We start from the raw sequence: 19,939 nt of genomic DNA, 5'->3' as shown, positions 1-19,939 counted from the left end.
CGGTTTTCCTTCAGACGAAAAATGTTTTGCTTTTACTGAAGGTGTGTGTGTGTGTTTGTCTAAGCAGTCTGAACAGATGGCATGTGTTTTTAGCATCACACTGACAAAATGCAGGTGGTAATCTCCCCCCTACCCCACACACAAACACACAAACACACTCACCCATTTCTCCCTCTCTTTTTAAGTAAACATTGTTCTTCTTAGTGCCCCGTCATCATTTTCGTTTAGTGCTGCCATTTGAACAGCAGATTGTCCCATTACCGAGACCTCAGTGATCTAGAAACCAAGCAAATGACTACAGTGGAAAATTATAATATAGCACCTAATATAGTCACATGTTCTTCATTGGATGCACATAAGCAGAGGACCTCAACCTGGGAGCATTAGAGATGCAAATGGGATTGTGGGTGATTGTTTCTATACTTGGATTCTAGAAATAACCCATTTATTGATAAACCTTTTACTGTATTTAGGAAAAAATAATGACTAAGTAGTAAAATTAGTTTTGCATTGTACAGTGTAAACGGATCATTTGTGGTCAGTATGATCTTACTGAAAGTGTGGAGTTTAATTGTATGAAGTTGGATTTCAAAAAGTGAACAAAAGCATCAGAATCACTGATAAACAGAAAAAAAATAACTGCATGTGAAATTAAATGATACTGAATATTTAATTAGGACCACCCTTGGCAATTTTATGCATTGGCATGAAAATGTGTAACCATTGGCATGTGAGCAAGAGAGTTTAATACTGTTTTTTTTTTTGTTTTGTTTTTTAAATCAGCTGTATAATTTAGAGATGTTAAACTCCCTCATCTTTGCATGCAGAACTACCTCTTGTAGTAATCCTTATCCTCACACAACCTAGTTATGAACTGTATGAAAGCCAAACAGTCCAAATGAACTATACAGTGTGGATAAACCATGTAACCTGCCTAGTGGGTTGTGCAGTGGCACTTTGAGTGATGCAGGGTTTTTTTAGCTGTCAGAATAATACTTTATGTAAAATAAAGAGGAGACGCTACCGCATGCATAGTTCTGCAGAATAAGAGTATGACTCGACAGATGAATATAATAATGAAATAAGATATGGCACTTCAAAAGGTTGCTGATGGCTGCTTTAGAACATAATTAGCTATATAACTTTTGTGTTTGAGCTCTTTGAACAGTCTGAAATCCACCTTGTAACTTCCTCTGAACATGTTTAGTTCTTACCAGTGGGTGGCTTTTTCTTTCAGCACTAAGATCTCATCATATCAATAATACTCCTACAGCAAACGTTACATAACTGACTTCAGTAAGGAGCAGGAGCAAGAATGCTTTTATTCTGTATAAGTACTTTATACTATGCAATTACACACACACATCTGCAGCCGAGAGAGGGAGAGTGTGTGTTTTTGTGATTTATGAGGACACAAATTTGTATAATGACATGGGTATTACACTGGTATTATGACGTAAGCATGAAATATGAGGACATTTCATGAGTTGAGAGATGTAACATTTCATGAGATATTTAAAATAGCTTTAAAAACATACTAAAAATGTTTTATTAAAAATCTAAAAATGCAGAATGTTTTCTGTGATGGGTAGGTTTAGGGTTAGTGTAGGGGGATTGAATGTACAGTATGTACAGTATAAAAACCATTACAGCAATGGAATGTCCTCACTTTGATAGCAAAACAAACCTGTGTGTGTGAGAGAGAGAGGGAGAGAGAAAATGAGCGCAGTATGTAGCATATTAGACTGTTCCAAAAGGTTTGTACTGCCTCCTGCTGGTTACTTTAAAGAAGTACATGTACAGAAATTGATCCCCTCCAGTTATTGGCAATCATGTGTGATGTTTGTCATTTGATTGACAGGTCAAGAGCGTGTTTAACGTCACAGCCAAAGAGAGCAGGAAGAGATCCATCAGTGCTCTGGTTGCTGTGGGCAATGGAAATGGAGTTGCAGGTAAATCTGGACACGTGCACCTTTAATGATGATTCTCTAAAGGCTAAATGCCTTAATCTGGATTTGGGTCTTGTATACCTTTTTTTTTTTAAATGTTATTTTCAGCATTTTTAGCATTAGTGCCCCTATTATGCCTTTTTTAAGGTTCCAAATATTGTTTTGGGTGTCTCCTACAACAGGTTTACATGCATGCAAGGTCAAAAAACACTTTAGTTTTCTCATAATATATATTTAATTTCACCTCAGTTTGTAAATGGTTCATTAGAAGCAGTTCAAAGAATCAGTCTCTCTAAACCCCTCTTTTCCTTGAGCCTACACTGCTCTGATTGGTCAGATGGCCCAATCCTTTGTGATTGGTCCACACCTTGCGCCCATCGCCATAACTGAATGACAGCTATTAATTCACTAGACATTTGTATACAATGTATGGACAGAAAAGATGGCATCGATTTTACCGTATCAATTTGAGCCCGAGTCCGACGATGAAATGTCTAAAGTAATCGATCAACCAGAAACTGATTCTGGAGTAGGACCTTTCTCTATGGTAAGTGTCACGTTATTTATAAGGCATGATAGCAGTGTTGCTGTTATTCTTTATTTAGGTGCACCTGTGGGAACTGTATCAGAATGCCAAATGAAGCTAAAAACCTCTAACATAAGATAAACATTTAGGCCAGATGTGACTTTTTCGTCATAACTTTTAACATAGTAAAAAAATGTCTACATCATTGTTTGACATTACAATGGGTGTTTACTGTTTACAGAGAGAATAATTCAACTAGTTAGCATAGACTAGCATCTTAACATCCTATTACAATACAGAGCGTCACTCTATTATAATAATAAAAACATTATAAGGCTTAAATGAAAATATTCTCACATTGAGACTTGCTAACCACAGGTAAAACCATACATGGCTACTCACTACCACTGTCAAATTATATTATATTATGATATGTTATATTGGCCTATAAAAAAATTGCCTAAACACAGGTACAAACTACACCTTAACAAAGACATGAGTTATATATTCCCCTACCCACCTAATAAATATTGCAATATAATTGGCTGTAACATAGTTTTCAATATAAATATTTCACATTTCCACAAACCATGGTAATTTACAATTAATTCATGGTAAATGTTCATAAGGGTGGTGATTTTGGGATTTAAAATTCTTCTACCTTCATTCATGGCACGTTTTTTCATGTTTTCCTCATCAGTCTTGTTGGGAATGTTGGCTGTTTCCTCCATTTAAAACTAGTTTAATCATTGAGTGATTTGTAGTTTGTAACCGAGAGGTATGTGTCGATTTGAAACGCAAATCTCACTTGATAGTGCAACGCTGTTTAATAATGGTGACCGAGAATAAACGCAGCTCCTTTTAAGCTTTCATTCCGTTATCCACTGGGCCGTGCTGCGTAGTTCAAAGTAAACTATTGATACACATGTAAACAGTGCTATTTGCTCTGTTGTTGTTACTGACTGATAAACAACTACAGATTGTTCAGTGACAGAGCAGTCAGAATGAATACAAATCGTTGCAGATCGTTATGCAAGTGCGTTTGGCCAATTCACGGAAAAGAAAGTCGACGGAAATACGGGACACGCATAATAACTGCTGACATATTTGCACGGAAAATGTTTCTCAGGTCAGTGGTAGGAGCGTGCATAGTACAAACATAGTGCGTGTATAGCCGTACAGCTGCAGGCGCCACTGCGGCCACGTATCTAACCAAATTGAGCCGTACTGCAGGAAAAGAGGAGGAGGGAGACTGAGGTGCCGCGGGCCGGTTGAAGATGATTGGCGGGCCGCCAGTTGACGAGCCCTGGACTAGGGTGTACGTTACACAACATAGCATACAACACTACGAATTCTGAACGATCGCTAAAAAATATTATTAATCATACTTACACGTTGAGATTCAGAGGAGCAAGCTGGTCCAAATAAACTGGGCATTGATCCATATTTTAAGACCAAGCGTTTTGTGAATCCTGCATTAAACTCCCCAATGTTTGAGAAACAGTCGTCAGTAAAATGATGGGAACACAACAAAAGATTGTACTGCTGTGGTATTGTTAAAAAAAATATTTTTCCTTGGCGTCTGCACGCGCAATAAGTGGACGGGAAATATGTTAATGTTTCGTTGTGACGTCACAAGGAAATGGCTTGGGATTCATTTTACAAACGACTCGTTTAATTGACTCAGAGTCGACTCTTACTTTTAAGAGACAATAACTTTATATATGGTGCACTTTCAGATTTAAAACTTTGCATGATGTTTTCATTCACTTAGAGCTATGTTACACTCTACATGAAAGGTAATTTTCAAAAATTCATAATGGGGCACTTTAAATTCACTCATATGAAAATAACATGCCAATCCATATCATAAAAATGATATGGATTTATAAACAAAATATAATATGAATAAAAACACAATAATACTTTATAAATAAAAATGTATTATTAATGTATTATGAATAACAGTAATCATATTAATTATCATTATTATTTATATACAGTATATATCATGCAATATGGTTTTTTTTTTTTTTTTTACTATGATTGTATTTTGTATATTGGTTTTATCTTTCTGTTATTACTAGTCTAGCAATTTCAAACTTGGGAAGGTGCTATTATTCATAATAATATAAAATATTGTTATAATATTATCAATAATAACTTACACTCTGCCATGCCTGTCCTCCATAAAGTGAGCACATACAAACAGAAAATAGAAGAAAGCCTTGTGTGTTCACAGCAGGTGTTCTTCATTAAAGCAGCCTCAACAAGTTGTTCAGAAAGTATATGGAACAATGCAGTAGTTTAATATGCAGCTGGGAAAAATACAATGGCCATAATCAGTGTCGATGAGCTGTTTTGTTCTCTGCTTCTCTGCAGGGTTTGCACTGGGGAAAGCAGCAGACAAGAACACCGCACTTCGAAAAGTAAGCCACCGCATGACATGCATAGATTAATTCACACTCACCCAAAGTCACAAAACGGGCACTTATTGCAGGCACAATTCCCCCCTGAAACAACCTGAGGTTAAATGACTTGCTCAAGGGCATAATAATGACAGAACAAGGCTGTGAGCTCAATAACTCCTCAGTTCCCATGACACACTTATAAGATTTGAACCTTAAGCATCTGTGTCAGAGCCACCAAATCAGGTTACAGTGAAATCATCTTGACATTAAACACGCTGCTTTGTTTTACAGGCAAAGAACCGAGCCATGCATTATCTCTACTACATCGAGAGATACAACAACCATACCAGTGAGTCACACTCTGCTCTGTGTGTGCATGCGAGTGTTACACACGTGCGTCACTGACTATCTTATAACAAAAAGACATTGTAAATCTCTTCAGTATATGTGCTCTTGTGCAGTTTGAGAGAATAATTCGGCTGTCGCAGCTCTCATCATTTATTGCTGGACTGAATTCATAATATATTCACATTGATTTTGCTGGCTATATAACCTTTAGCAACATCATTAATATTAATATTCACTTTTTACTGTATTTTATTTTAAACATTTGAATCAAATTTACAATAATGCCTCTTATTAAAAAAAATTGCAAAAATGCTTTTGATTTCAGAGATACACATTGGAACACAAAATATTTTTTACATTTATCCTCAGCGATTTTTTTCTATGTAATTTATTGATATTACATTGCATTTATATACACTACTGTTCAAAAGTTTGGGGTCAGTAAGATTTTGTTATTAAAGAAATATCAATACTTTACAGCACTATTGCATCAAATTGATCAAAAGTAGAGACATTTATAATGTTACAAAATACTTCTATTTCAAATAAATCCTGTTCTTTTGAGATCCTGAAAAAAATGTATCACAGTTTCCACAAAAATATTTAGCAGCACAAATGTTTTCCACAGCATCACAGTTCATGTGACACTGAAGACTGGAATAATGGCTGCTGCAAAATTCAGCTTTGCATCACAGGAATAAATTGCATTTTAAAATGTATTGAAAGAGAAAACAAGTCATTTTAAATTGTAATAATATTTCACAATATTTCTGTTTTTACTGTATTTTAATCAAATGAATGCAGCTTTGGTGAGCATAAGAGAATTCTTTCAAAAACATTAAAAATCTTACTGACTCTGAACAGTAGTGAATGAGAGAGTTATACTCGAAAGAGAAAGTTTCATATGACATTTAGATTGCAGCCTCCTACTCCTATGTGTTGTTAATGTCTATCTTTTCATCCTCGTGTGCAGTATATCATGACATTGAGTCTAAGTTTAAAAGGACCACGCTCAGAATGAAGAAACAGAACAAAGGTAACTGGCCTGACCTCACACTCGCACACAAAGCTGTGTCCCCAGTATGTTACAGAGATAGTCGTATATGTTTTGCTGTATGATTTGTTTCAAATAAGAAAATCTGCAGGGGTGTGTTTCCACATACATGCATTACATTTCCAGATCCAAAACTTTGTTTCATGTTGTTGTTGTTCAGTTAGGACCCGTTTACTTGTTTTTAAGATCTAGTAGTAGCATACATCTACTGTGCCCACTTTGGATCAGATTTTGAGGGGGACGATCTCTTATTTTGTGACTATGTGCATCACTTGTGACGTCAGTCAGTACTGCATGTTGATAAAGTGGAAAAATTTCAATCTGTCAAGCAGATGTCTTCTAGAACAGTACCCACCTACAGTATCAGATTTACTTTCATGCCTGAGCCACAATGGATTTAATTCATTCCAGACATCAGAGCCGAAATTATGATCTTCATATTTGAGATGGGGCTGATGGTAACTGAGATATGAGTTCAATCCTCAGTGTCAACGTTTCACCTCTGACACCTTAGTAACGAATCCTGCTGGGAGCTGTTATGATTGGACCAACTCTGGGAACTCGCAGAGAACTTGTTCTGCCAACTTTCCCATCTGTAGACTCACTTTGTCTTGTAATGTGTTTTTAAAATTGTTCTAATATCATTCTAAACCTGTATTTTTCTGTGGAACACAAAAGAAGATATTTTGAGGAATATTGGTAACCAAACAGACTTCCACTGTATGGACAAAAAATATAATGGAAATCAATGGGAATTGAAGCTGGTTACCAGCATTCTTCAAAATATCTTCTCTTCACAATAGAAGTACAGTTATAGAGTGATGTGAGGATGAGTAAATGATGACAGAATTTTCATTTTGGGTGGACTATATCTTTAATGTTTTTTTTTTATTATTAAATTGTGCCATTTAAGTCAGAGTAAAATGTCTTAACTGAATTTTGTTTTCAAAAGTAAAAAACTAAATAAACATTGAAAAATTGTAAAAGATCTTTACCTTCTCCTTCTGTTGTTTTCTCTGTCTATCAGGTTATGGTCTGCATTGTCATCGGGCGGTGATCACTCTCTGTAAACTGATTGGGATAGAGGATATGTACGCAAAAGTAGAAGGTTCGGTCAACCTCCTCAACATCACCAGGGCTCTCTTCCATGGCCTGGCCAATCAGGTGAGAGATTACAACAGTACCATAACCTATCAGATCAGTCATTTTACACGTCTCAGTGACTTGTTTGATGTAGCGACCGTGATTTTGCCAAGTATGCTGTGTACCTGCTTCAACATCTTTGGTAGATTATTTACTGACTATTTGCTTAAATATTAGCTATGTCTACTTACTGAAAAATACTTGAAGACTACATGCCATTGTTGAAATTTAGATGTTAATATTTAACCGGTTTAAATATTCATTTTGCTGTATTGTCAAGATTACTGAGATTTAACTGGTAAATGTTAGGGTCGTGACGAGACATTTAGCTCACAAGACGAGATTGAGTTCACGGAACGAGACGAGATATTTACACAGTATTTTTAAGAAATCCTCAATGATGAAATACATGACTAGATAAATAGTCTGCACAACAGTACTCAAGCACTGTAAAAGGTTTTGCCACAAACTCCGCTGACTGGCTTCTCTTCTGTACGAGTCTCTTCAGACCTCAGAACTACATAATTATGTACAAAAGAAGTACATAATTTATGAGCTTCTTCAAGATAAGAAATTTGTCAGATGCTAAGGCTCTGTTGAGCAATGAATCCTCAGTCGTGGTCTTGTCAGTCATCTTGTCACTTACTCTCATCACATGATCTGTGAACTCTGATTCCTGCTTCACTACGTAGGACTCTGCTGCTTGTGTTGGATGAGCTGGATTGAATCGAAGCGATTGTTATCCAACTGAATTAAATGGTTTTTATTTCTATAAAAAGCAAAATGACAGGCATAATGTAAATGTAGCGGTGGCATATTCTATCCTAATTTCACACTCTGTCATGGCAATATTACGAGACAGCTTTTCATCTCAACAAGAAACCCCATCACATTTTAATCTTAATGTTAACTAATGAAATTTTGATGTCATGATAGCCCTTATCTCTACCCCAACCATTAATTACCTCCTAAATCAGAAACATATTATGGGTAAATAACAACGTTGTTCAAGCCCCTACTCCATTCTTTACTCTGACAGTAAAATCAGATTGATGGTTGATGGGAATGTTGTTCCAGGAAACATGCTGAAGTGGTGGGCCAGTCATCTATTTGTTACTGTGTAAGCTCTCACAACAAGATTTTATTGTGCAGTCTTTTTAAAGCAATTTATTTTAAAATTAGTGGTGGGCCGTTATCAGCGTTAACGTGCTGCGTTAACTTGAGACTCTTATCGGGCGATAAAAAAAATATCACCGTTAATCTATTCTCAAAGTTGGGTTGGGAGCTGGGTCTATACTACGCAAGCTATGATGACTTTCACCTTGATATTTTAGCGCGGATGTATACCTACCCGAATTGACTCTTCGCAAAGACCCGCCCCTCTTAGTTACTGTTGCTTTGTCCGACAAGCCATGGCGCTGTCACGCCACACACAGTGAAAAATACATTGCGGAGCAAAGAGGACACTGACAACACGTCGACAGACAAGACAGAGCAGGTTACTTATGATATTAAACAAAGTCCCAGCTTTAAAACTGTGTAGTTTTTTAAGAATTTTAAACAATAAAAACCGTTTTGTTGCTCTTTAATGTGTCGTGACCATGGTCGTGACAGATTGCAGTAGTGCCTCAGCTCAAGAGGCTCGTAAACCGATCATCTCTTACTACTAGTCCATTTATAGCGTCAAATAAACATGAATGAATATGAGAATCAATGTTGTTTAAAATGCGGAAAGATGTCAATATACACAATTTTTCAAGTTTAACTCCACCGAGGTTAATCTTCTAACTCCTGAATGCTTTGTCGGACAAAATGGCGGATTACTTTTAGTCATTTGCTGGGTCCCAATTCGCCTACTTATACTACGCACTAAAAGTATGTACTCTTTCTGGGAACAAAAAGTACTTACTTTTGAGTGTGTAGCAAAAGAGTAGACAAGCTTTGGGACATACTATCACGCCATACAATTGCGTCTTTGCTCTCTGCCGCATCCAGTCACCGTAAACTGGCCTGTATATCATCTTACATCCTCCACATTTCATTTAGTTAATTTCATACCGTATCGGAGTGAAATGCAGTACCATGTTGATCTGCAGTCGCGGGTCTTTCATGTGGAGAACTCTCCTCATATTAATGCATAATGATGCATTTAAAAGTTAATGGCCAATCAGATCTTTATAAAAGTCCACATTGGTATTTACAGATGAAAAATAACACAGATAACATTAAAATAAATATTTTCTATCAGTTTGAACTGATTATTAGTCACTCAAACAACCTCTCAGCGTCGATCGTGCATATTCGCCATGTTTTGTAGTTTTTAACACTTTTTACTCGTGTTTGTAGTTCTGAACTGAATCCTCGTCCAACGCGCAATGGGTTGTGGGCAATATTAGCCTTTATAGTGTGCACAGATCCACACTTTGAAAATCTACCGGAAATAGTAGACCATCCGGGGACTTTTGGCATACTCTTTTCAACATACTATGCTTTGGGACACACTTATTTTAATCTCACATACTATTTAGGATGGATAGTATGGACATTGGGACGCAGGGACAATTTGGGTATCTCACATATTCTGAATGTCTTGTCAGAATTCAAAAGAGCCATTTTAATCTAGATTAATCTAGATTAATTCCAAAATTAATCTAGATTAAAAAAAAATCTATGCCCACCACTAATTAAAATAAACTAGTAGAAGGTGAATTATTTAATCTGAAATGCTACTCAAATGTGTGATCAAAGCAAAAAAGTTTTAAAGAGTTCAGGATAAATAAATGTAATTCCAGTCACCACTGCAATCGTTAGTCCTCACTGATTGGATCCCAGAAGAAGTGGGAATTGTGCAGAGAGGGAGAGCGAGAGATCACTACAGACTAATCCATTGTTCACTAGGACCTTAAAGGTGCTAAATAGGATGTTTTGTTTTATACATTTTTGCAATATTACTTGAAACTGTCTTTACTAACTGATAAAAGACTGTTTATTAGGCGCGCTGAAAGTAATAATATAACATATGATATAATTAATATTAATATCATCTGTGCACGAGGTAGGGCCTTAAAAACATCAGCCAATCGCGTTAACGACTGGCCCTCTGGCTTGTCAATCACTGCCGTGACGTTCCTTGTGAGAGACGAGCGTGGCTGCGCGCTCCAGTAACTTTCCACACTCCACAGGCGCCGCATGCAGTGTTTTTGTCAGGAGACAGGAGTAACAACTGCAGATTATGAGTTACCTGCGGTGAGTCCGACATAATGAATCCACTAACACAACACAGCAAATGCCGGTGGTAAACACTCGTGTTCCAATACTCGTGCACGAGCTTTGGGAGGCGTTCCCTTGAAATGAGCTGTAAAGGAGGGGGGTTTTTCTCTTACACATGGGCTCATTTCAAAAACTCAGTAACAGTCTTTGGTTTCTCAGTCGACGAAAAGATCCTTTTTAGCACCTTTAAGTTTGCATGATCACAGGAAACTATCCATCACTGTTTTTTATTTGTTTTTGTTTTGTTTTTCAGGCTTATAACTGACTTCCTCTCCCCTTGTCTTTCTACAGGAGACTCATCAGGATCTAGCTGATAAAAAGCAGCTGAATGTAGTGGAGTTCAGGGCCGAACAGGGCCCTCTGCCCATCGTGGTGGCACGACCACACCTCGGTGCCCGTAAGGAACCTGAAGTGGAGGACGATGTGCCCAACACGCGTCTGCACTGGGCTGACGTGAAGGCTGCACAGGGCATTAAGAGATCAGTGTGGGCAGGGGTTAAAAGGACCATCTGGTGATCTGAATGATGTCCTGCTAAAACGCACTGCAGGCTGACTCTCTAAAACAGAACTGACAACTGTTTTCTTGGGAGAGTGTTGGGGCCGGTGCTTGGATTGGAACCATGCTGCTAAACTAGCATTTCACCAAACAGTAAAAGTCCAGAAGTGCTACATACCCCCAGAAATGAGTGTTGATGTGTCGCTAACCCATGAAAGAGGAGCGTGGAAGTGAATGAGTAGACTTTGTTCTCACTTACCTACACATGACTTTAAAAGCACCAATAAATCTACAGTAAAACCATTTTACATGTCAGCTTTTATTGTTTTATTGTATAAAAAGCCATATGCACAGAATGCTTTTTGGCATTTAAAAATGTGAGAGATGCTGCAAATGATGGGAGCACAATGATCAAACGTATCCATTAAGCACATATTTATATAGAAAAAAAATTTAAAAAGCACAGCGAAATGCAAAAATGCATTCTGTGTGAATGGTCCCTTATATGGTACTTTACTTTTTTACTGTATATGTAACGATTTGCACACACAGCTTTATAATAGAGTTAGCTGACACAATAATCAAATTCAAAAATAGTGTTGAGAGGTCTTATGTATTTTAGAGTTTTGTTTTATTAGAATGAAAAAACAAACCGTTCAAAACGCCCCAATATACGGATTAATTTTGATGTTGCTCAGAGATCATGATTCTCCCACGATTTTGAACAGACAACTTAATAAAATAACATGTAATTTACTACAGGCTCTGACAAAATGTTAATTGTTAAAGTAAATTAAAAAAAAATATATATATATACATTTTACAATTACAGTACTTCTCTTGTTTCCTTACTGGATTACTCAGCGTTTTTTAAATATCTTGAATGAATGATTCGATGACTAAAACATTTTTAACAGTCACTTGTCGCCATCTGGTGGCGTTACTATGTATTCATTATTTGAATCGCCATGTTAGTTTGTAAAGGCGATTTACTCTATTTTGATTGTTTACGTAGACATCGCGCAGTTTATATCCGAACTGTAACATTTTATCCCAGTTCTTCTGTGATAATATGACTTTTGTAACACAGAAATATCAGCCATACTTGAACTTGTGAGGACAACTGCATTAATTGTGTGAGAGTATAGTGTTCAGCTACACACACCAGCTAGATGTGAGACTTTCCCTACATTAATTGAAAGTTCAGACACTTGAATACTACTTTCAAAAGCTTGACTCTCACATCCAAGAAATGCATTCAACATCATCATCTGAATCCAACCTCGCTTCCTGGATCTTGTGTTCTGCAGCGAGGACAATCTCAAATATTGAGACTAAGATTGACATATTTGCCTGAATGAAAATGCATAATATTTACAGGCCATACATAATCAGACATAATCACACAGGGGATTCTGTCTAGTTCATATTCTTTTATTAAAATATGTTGTTCATTGTGTGTAGTAGCTAAATATACAAAAATTGATTTATCTGTTAAAAAGATACAAGAAGTATACAAAAACCCACATGTTGTTTCTTCACCTGGATCTACACTGAGCATCGTCTTTCTAGTACAGATACCATTTTATAAAAGTTTCCCTTCTCCCAAATATAAGAACATAATCATTCCAGAAGCAATAAAGTCAGGATAATCTATGAAAAGTGTAAGTGGGATTATTCCATCATGATTGCTGTGATTTTTGAGTAGAGGGCGCTCAGGACTGAGCACTGAGATTCGTCTTTCTCAGCCCCAGTGGTTTTACAGTGTTTATTTTCAATTTATGTCAAAATGATTTCCTTTTGATCAGATTCTTTGATTAGAAGGATTTCCACCGCACAGCAGAAAGGATGCAGTGGATGAAGTAAAGCAATGTGGCGATATACGAGAACACCTGAGAGAGAGAGAGAGAGAGAGAGAGAGAGAGGACAAAAATCCATCAAACATCAAACAATGGACATTCATTTTTAGATTTGCTAAAGATTACATTTAATGTTATGAATGATTAGTATTTTTAAAGATTAACTTTAAATGAGTGTTAGATGACGTTAATCTAAATATAAAAATGGGGGAAATGAGCATGGGAAAAAAAATAACTATACAATACAGATAGCAACAAAGTGTGTGTATTTTGTGCTTACCACAGCTGCAATGTCGATTTGATAGTACTTCAATGATGCTGCATCTTTCATGCCTATGGTCACATTGGCCAGGATCACAGAGGCGCTCAGATAGAATATAACCGCTATAAGGTGATAAATAAAGTCCTGCAGACAGAAGACACCATCAAAGCCAGTCCATTTGATTGATATATATATATATATCAAAGTACACAAAACTTTTATTGTAGTTAACTACTTTTTTCCAGTGTATGTTTTAGTGTGCCACCCTATGATTTTTAAGGTCCCGGTCTGGCCACCCCAGTAAAAATTTACTAGAGGTGCCAATGACACACAAACGATAATCTGTTCTCTACTCACCGCTGTAGCCCAGGCGCTGCTGTTTTTGTGCCCTCCACAGGCGAAGATGATGAGCCAGAGGAAGGTCATCACAAAGCAGAAGACTGATACAAACATCACCCATCCCTGAGGGTTGTTCGGTGTGATAAGTGTGGACGCCACCAGAATCCATACTAACCCTCCAAACACCTGTAGGTTAAACAAACACACGTGCAAACATGGTAATTTTTGCATGCCCATAGTGCAACCAACCATATAACCCGACAATATTTTTCAATTTAGATAATTAGCCAGTTAACACTCATTCTCATTAACACACATTAATGATAAACTCACTCCATTTAACTTGTCTGTACACAAAACAAACCCCAAGAGTTTCTCTGGTCTCGTGTAATCAGTGGGCATGACGTCTTCCTAGCTTCCCTAGGTTGTGGAACAGTAAGTGTGTTGGACTTGAAGCAACACTGCACAGACTAATTTTTGTATGACATTAAAGTACCATGAGAGACAGATCTGTATGCTTTCAAATCGCTCTTGCGGCACTTTAATGTCTTATAACAATCGGTCTGCGCATATCAGCTTCACATCGAACACACCTAGTATTTCGTGTACACAGGCACTGGTAAGGAGGACAGTAAGGACTCTGGCTGCCTGCACATTGGGACACTGATGACTCTATTTCCCAGTAGCCCCTCACTGCAGAACACACAAGATCCAGGGGGCGGAGACAGGTAGGTTAAGGGAAATGTAAAGTGGGAGGAGATGGATCCAGATTCAGGGGTGGAGATGGGTAGGTTTAGGGCAGTGGTGTGCGGTGGTGTTTTAAAATGAGGAGGCAACGTCCTCATTTATGTCCCTGTATTTTTACACTAAGTAATGTTCTATTTATTAAAACCAAGTATAAATTTCATCAAGTTAGTGTTTTTATGCATTTTTACATTTATTCCAAAATAATAACTAAAGGCAGTAACAATTTAAATAATATATATTATTTATAAACTACAGAGCCCTGCACATGACATGCAAGAAAAAAAAATGAAGATGTACCTTTAATTTCGCCACGCTGATTGCTCACTAAAAAAAAAAAACCTGAGAGGGTCATCATGTTTTCAGGTCATTTTGAGTTTGATTTTGACATGAAATAAAGTCTTTTCATTAAAGCCATCACTGTCTTCTTTCAGGCCAATTCGATGAGAACACGCACGAAAACAAGAGGCGGGATTTATCACACTAACCAATCATGTCCAATCGTAATCGTATTATATCCAATCATAGCGCAATGGAGGCACTGCCTCCTCTCACGTGACTTTCCCCCATTCATTTCTAGTTACCCCCCACTAACCCCACCGCACGCTTTGGAGGCTCTGTTTTGATTCTATGAGCTGAAGCAAAGTCCCTTTAAGACAAGTCATTTCACTCGGCGGCCATCTTTGAAACGCCTCTCGGGCGTTTCACTCTAACGGCCGCTGCAGTGACGCGATGACTTTACCAGTCGCCGATTGGCTCTTATTTTGAAGGCGGGACATATTCCGCCATATAGAGTGCCCCAGGGATGACGCGTTTTTGTATGCAAAACCCGGAAGCGAGTTAGCATTTTAGGACTTCTGGTTCCAACGCCGTAAAGTCTATGGGTTTTTTGAATGGCTTTTTGCTAAATCGCCTGAAATAAGGTCTGTGCACTGGTTAACAAAGCCTCTAAAAACTTTCACGTTTTGATCTATGACATAAAACACACTAGTTATAACCCACTTGTGATTTTTTAAACTTTTACTGTGTCTTAAAATCGGCGGTTGCTAACAAATTGCTAAAAGGGACTACTTCCTTTGGCTGGGACTTTAGACGTCATCATTAAAAACAGGACATTTGGACAGCATTTCTCATGAAAAAGTGGATAAGTATTCATACACAGCGCATATATAATCAGTGAGCATGTTTTTAAATAGAGTTGTTTTCTAAATAAAGTTTGAGGACGCTTGGTGGTGACGACGTTGATCCGCGACCATGGTGTGCTGTAGTCCGTTTATAGCCTACTGTTAGCCTTTTATATCTGACGACTTTATTTAGGCTTCAAAATCTATAAATGTTGTGTTAACTTGTAAAGATTATCTTGATAGACAAAACGTGTAAGTGTCATAACCCTTTGTTAAACACAGACCTTATTTTCTGCGATTTTCCAAAAGTCTATGGGAAAAATGCATAGGCTTTCAGTCGAGGGAACCCCTGCGCAGCTAACTTCCGGGTTGGCCTACAAAAACGCGTCATCCCTGGGGCACTCTATTGCTCGTTACACTTTCTCCCATTCAAAACAATACGAGTGACATGTCTTGTGTTATTCTATAGTGTTTGGCAGAAGGGAGGCACAAGAGACGAGGACTCCACACTGTAACTTCAGCTGCGGGTGTCGCTGTTTGACAGTGTTTCTTTAGAAAAACAAGTGACTTTTACACTTTTTAATGTCAAAGTTTGTAACATTTGCATTGTTTTATTTTTGTAATATCGATTATTTTCTCACCTAGGTTTTTTGAGGAGGCACTGCCTCCCTTGCCTCCTCTGAGGAAACACCCCTGGTTTAGGGATATGTAAAGTGGGAGGAGTTGGATCTGGATCCAACCTCGCCCCCTGGATCTCATGTTCTGCATTGAGGTATGCATTCAAGTCCTCTTGGGAAGTCGTGTTTACGACGGTATGTGCGTTCAAGTCACTTTCATCGGAGATTGATGGCGGTGTGCCTTCTCTAAATTAATTACACAAGATAACAACACTTCTTCTTCTAGAAAATGTAGAGCAAAGAATGTGCATTGGTTGTATGTTGCTTTTTTATGTTTTTAATTAATATATGAAGCCATTGTAAACTTTATCCTTACATATTATATTGTTATATTATGATAATATTGTATTTTTTGCTGGGAATCAGCTTCATTGTAAATAGAAAAGCCTCCCAGAAAGCAACATAGTATTGGCCCAGATCCGGCCCACATCTGGTATATGTGGATTCCATGTGTACCAGATGTGGGCCGGATCTGGGCTGACAATGTCACTGCTAAATACCTATAAGTATTGTAGTATTTCGCCATGTTTCTCACTGACACGCCCCTAACTCATTCAGATCGTGGCTTAAAGATAATCCCGAGCTCCCCACTCGTATTTACAAAATTGTGGTGGTATTCATGTGCGTTCAGCTCGTAAATACAATCTTTCCACTTGAATGCACTACTATTTCCGGTGACATGACAATGTCCTCATTGTACAACATCACTATTGGTTATGAACAACAGCAGAACTGATATCTTTCTGACATTATGTTTTAGGGCTGGACAATATGATGATATATATAGATATAAGTGATTACTCTGACTTAAACCTACCTATATTGTTATATAAAATATTCACAGTCAGATTTGCTTTATGTATTTCACCCTCATCGAAATCAGGCACATATAAATGTTAGGAAACACAATCCATTCTGCTGATCCATGGTTTAGGTTTATTTGACAAGTTGTAAGAAGTACTTTCGAGCCCAACCTCTAGTGTAATTGTTTGTTTTACTAGCGTTTTCACAGTTTCTCCTATTAAATCCAGTCATGCAGCAGGTTCTTTTGCCACTCAGTCCAGCTGAGGGAGTGCGTTCCGGCGGGAAAGTGACGTCGAAGCATGAGGCCATGGGAGAAGATTTGTGAAAATTACTTACGCTGATATGCCACATGATAATGACAGTAGGCTACATCAGGATTACACACATTCATACTACATGCACACAAATACAAAATGTACTTCTTAAAGTAATTGCTTATTCAAAATAAGTACCTACTCAAGATAGTATGCAATTTTGGACAGTCAACATTTCAGTGCACTGGAAGAATTTTGCGATTGAGACCCCTTAAAATGTATGAATCTCTGATCAGTGCCTGACTACTGAAGTAGGGAGCTGATTGAGACTGGAGGTTATGCACAACAAACTTCCTATTTTTTAAAAAAACAGGTTGCGTCCACTTATCTATATATATAATGAGACGTTGAGACCTGTTTTGCTGTTTGTTCATGTGACAATCGGCATAAAGACTATTAGGCTACAGCATAATTGTAATGTAGGCACACAGCTGATCATCCTCAATAAATAACAAATATATATCTGGAATACTCGGTTCTGATTGGTTAACAGCCTCATCTAATTTCCAATGTCATCGATAGCAACACTATATCACCCGCTCTGAGTTTGTTTACCAAATCTAAAATTATCTAAATGGCCAACTGATAAGAACTGATGGAAAAGCATGCAAACTCACCGTCTCTTAAACTAATCCCACAAACACAGACTCATCTCGCCTTTCACTTGAGCCACTGATAGGCTACATGGCCTGAGATCACGTTCATGTACTTCAAAGCTTACTAAGCTCAGACCAGAACCACAAAACAAACTCCCTCTTTTCAAACACCATCCTTTGAGCCACCGTTACAGGTGAATTCAGGCTTATGTATAGCCTATTGTGTGTCCCTCATTAACCTTGGTGTCAAATGCTGCTGTTGTGGAGGTGCTGGGCTGAGACCTTGTGTCACCAGAAACCCGCAGTTACAGTAGCCTACAGTACAAATATATAAAATAATTACAAAAAGAGAATATAGGCCTAATAAATTTCTAATAGTTAAAAATTCAATAACCTAATTTAAAAAAATAAAATAAAATATTTTAATTTCCCTACTCCAACCGTTGCCTCTTATTTAATATACATAAAACTAAATGGAGGTAGGTACTGTTTTTTAAAACAAATAACGTATCAAATTTGACCTGGAACTATTAAAACAGCCTATTTAACGTTACCCCGCAGAATTATTTACCGCCATAATTTCCGCCAACTTACAGGCTATCAGTGGAAACCCTAATAAAAAAAAAATTTAAAAAAGTGGCTTGCTATTTTACACGTTTCGCTTTGCTCATTTTTCCATTTTCCTTTTCTTCAGATATTAAAATTGGAAGAAAAAAAAAATACTTAGCCTAAATAACAAAATACATAAGTAAACGTAAAAATAAAAACGCAAAAATATAAAAACGAAAAATAAAAATGAAAAAGATTAAGAAATAAATATGACGAAGCTAACAAATGAAAGAAATATTCTGAAAGCTTCTTACTTGGTTTAAGGGCTCCCATATCAATTCGATATTTTACAATAACTGCATAAACCCATTTTTAGCATTAAATGTTCCATTCACGCACCAGTTCGGGCAGGTAGAGTATGTCCGGTGCAGTGGTACAGATCCGGAATCCGCTGGGCAGACTCGACATCTGCTGTGTGGCCGCTGCCATTGTCGCGCTCCCGCTATCCGCTAGAGGAATGACTGGAGTAACGGAGCCACGGCCGCGTCTTTTCAATGTCCCCTGAGACCTGAAAAACCTGCTCTGTATAGACACACCCTACGTGAGGAGAGCAGCGGGCCGCTCCACTTTCACTGAGCGGGTTGTGATGTTGAGGAAAGCGGGGTTTGTGTATGTGGGTGCAGTGTGGCAACGGGTTAAGTAATACTGAACAGGTCAGTCAGCTCAGGTGTTCGCAAATACAGAAAGACTCGACTTATAAGTACTTGTGGAAAGAAAGATGTTTGGCTATGAGTGAATAAAGTTGGAGTCAAAGTGTGGCAACATTATTGGTGTACTGATACAGTTGATAAGGACAAGGAGTGTCCTCTCTCTTCTAGGGCAGTTTCAGCCATGTCAACATCATAATTTTAAATAAACATGTATAAAAATAGGGTGAGGTCCAGCATTAATCAGTAGGCTACTGCAGAAACTGGTTGGATGGTTTGATGAACATTTCCTGTAAATGGGTGAAGAAATTGTATGATAAAGAACTCACCAAGCCAGAGATGGAAGTTTTAACTAAAGGTTTGAAATTTGCAAATGCACCGGACAAGGTTCCAGTGGAATTAAAGGTAGCATGGTAGGCAATTTTTTTTATAAACACTTTTTGCTATACTTGTTGAAACTCTCTCCACATTGATTTTAATCAATAGTAGAAGTGCTAAACATTTAGGCTACATACCTTCTGTGGAAGTCTCAGGACCAAAGAATGTTCACCCAATCATTGCAAGTCCTATATCCTACCCTCCTGTCAACATATGTATTTACATCTGAGTGACCACCTGACTACTGATCTGTTGAAGGAGAGTAGATGTAATTTTGTGGGACAATGCAGGACCAGTCTGAGACAGATAAATTTACTACTATTATGCTATGTAGGCTAAATATTGATTCGTTGCGCAGATTAATGTTTCTGCCAGTGGGTGCCCACACT

At 37.7% G+C, this 19,939-nt stretch overlaps 2 protein-coding genes across 2 annotated transcripts in view; one reads left to right on the top strand and one right to left on the bottom strand.

Annotated features, from left to right (window-relative positions):
- Window positions 1-11,509, top strand: part of mrps5 (mitochondrial ribosomal protein S5) — a 29,220-nt gene extending 17,711 nt beyond the window's left edge. Inside the window, exons 6-11 of the mRNA XM_067366630.1 lie at window positions 1,862-1,952; window positions 4,858-4,904; window positions 5,178-5,235; window positions 6,208-6,270; window positions 7,316-7,452; window positions 10,993-11,509. Coding sequence (XP_067222731.1) covers window positions 1,862-1,952; window positions 4,858-4,904; window positions 5,178-5,235; window positions 6,208-6,270; window positions 7,316-7,452; window positions 10,993-11,217 — 621 coding nt within the window. The 3' untranslated portion in view covers window positions 11,218-11,509. The remainder of the gene's footprint in view (window positions 1-1,861; window positions 1,953-4,857; window positions 4,905-5,177; window positions 5,236-6,207; window positions 6,271-7,315; window positions 7,453-10,992) is intronic.
- Window positions 11,510-11,958: 449 nt separating this feature from the next.
- On the bottom strand, window positions 11,959-19,219 carry malb (mal, T cell differentiation protein b). Its single transcript, XM_067366631.1, has 4 exons — window positions 18,865-19,219; window positions 13,676-13,843; window positions 13,337-13,462; window positions 11,959-13,089 (listed from the first exon to the last, which is right to left on the bottom strand). Exons 1-4 carry the CDS (start codon window positions 18,952-18,954, stop codon window positions 13,015-13,017), a joined length of 459 nt encoding a protein of 152 aa, XP_067222732.1. The 5' UTR covers window positions 18,955-19,219; the 3' UTR covers window positions 11,959-13,014.
- Between the last annotated feature and the right edge of the window lie 720 nt (window positions 19,220-19,939).

Source organism: Chanodichthys erythropterus, chromosome 18 (genome assembly GCF_024489055.1).
Source record: "Chanodichthys erythropterus isolate Z2021 chromosome 18, ASM2448905v1, whole genome shotgun sequence".
In the NCBI taxonomy this organism is placed as follows: Eukaryota; Metazoa; Chordata; class Actinopteri; order Cypriniformes; family Xenocyprididae; genus Chanodichthys; species Chanodichthys erythropterus.
Note: the sequence above shows the minus strand (reverse complement) of the source record. Positions and strands in the feature narration are given on the sequence as shown.

Coding starts and splice junctions, on each gene's coding strand:
- malb (XM_067366631.1), bottom strand. CDS start 18,954: ATGGCAGCGGCCACACAGCAGATGTCGAGTCTGCCCAGCGGATTCCGG. Junction 13,844..18,864: donor TACTCTACCTGCCCGAACTG/GTGCGTGAATGG, acceptor TTTAACCTACAG/GTGTTTGGAGGGTTAGTATG. Junction 13,090..13,336: donor AAATCGACATTGCAGCTGTG/GTAAGCACAAAA, acceptor TCTCTCTCTCAG/GTGTTCTCGTATATCGCCAC.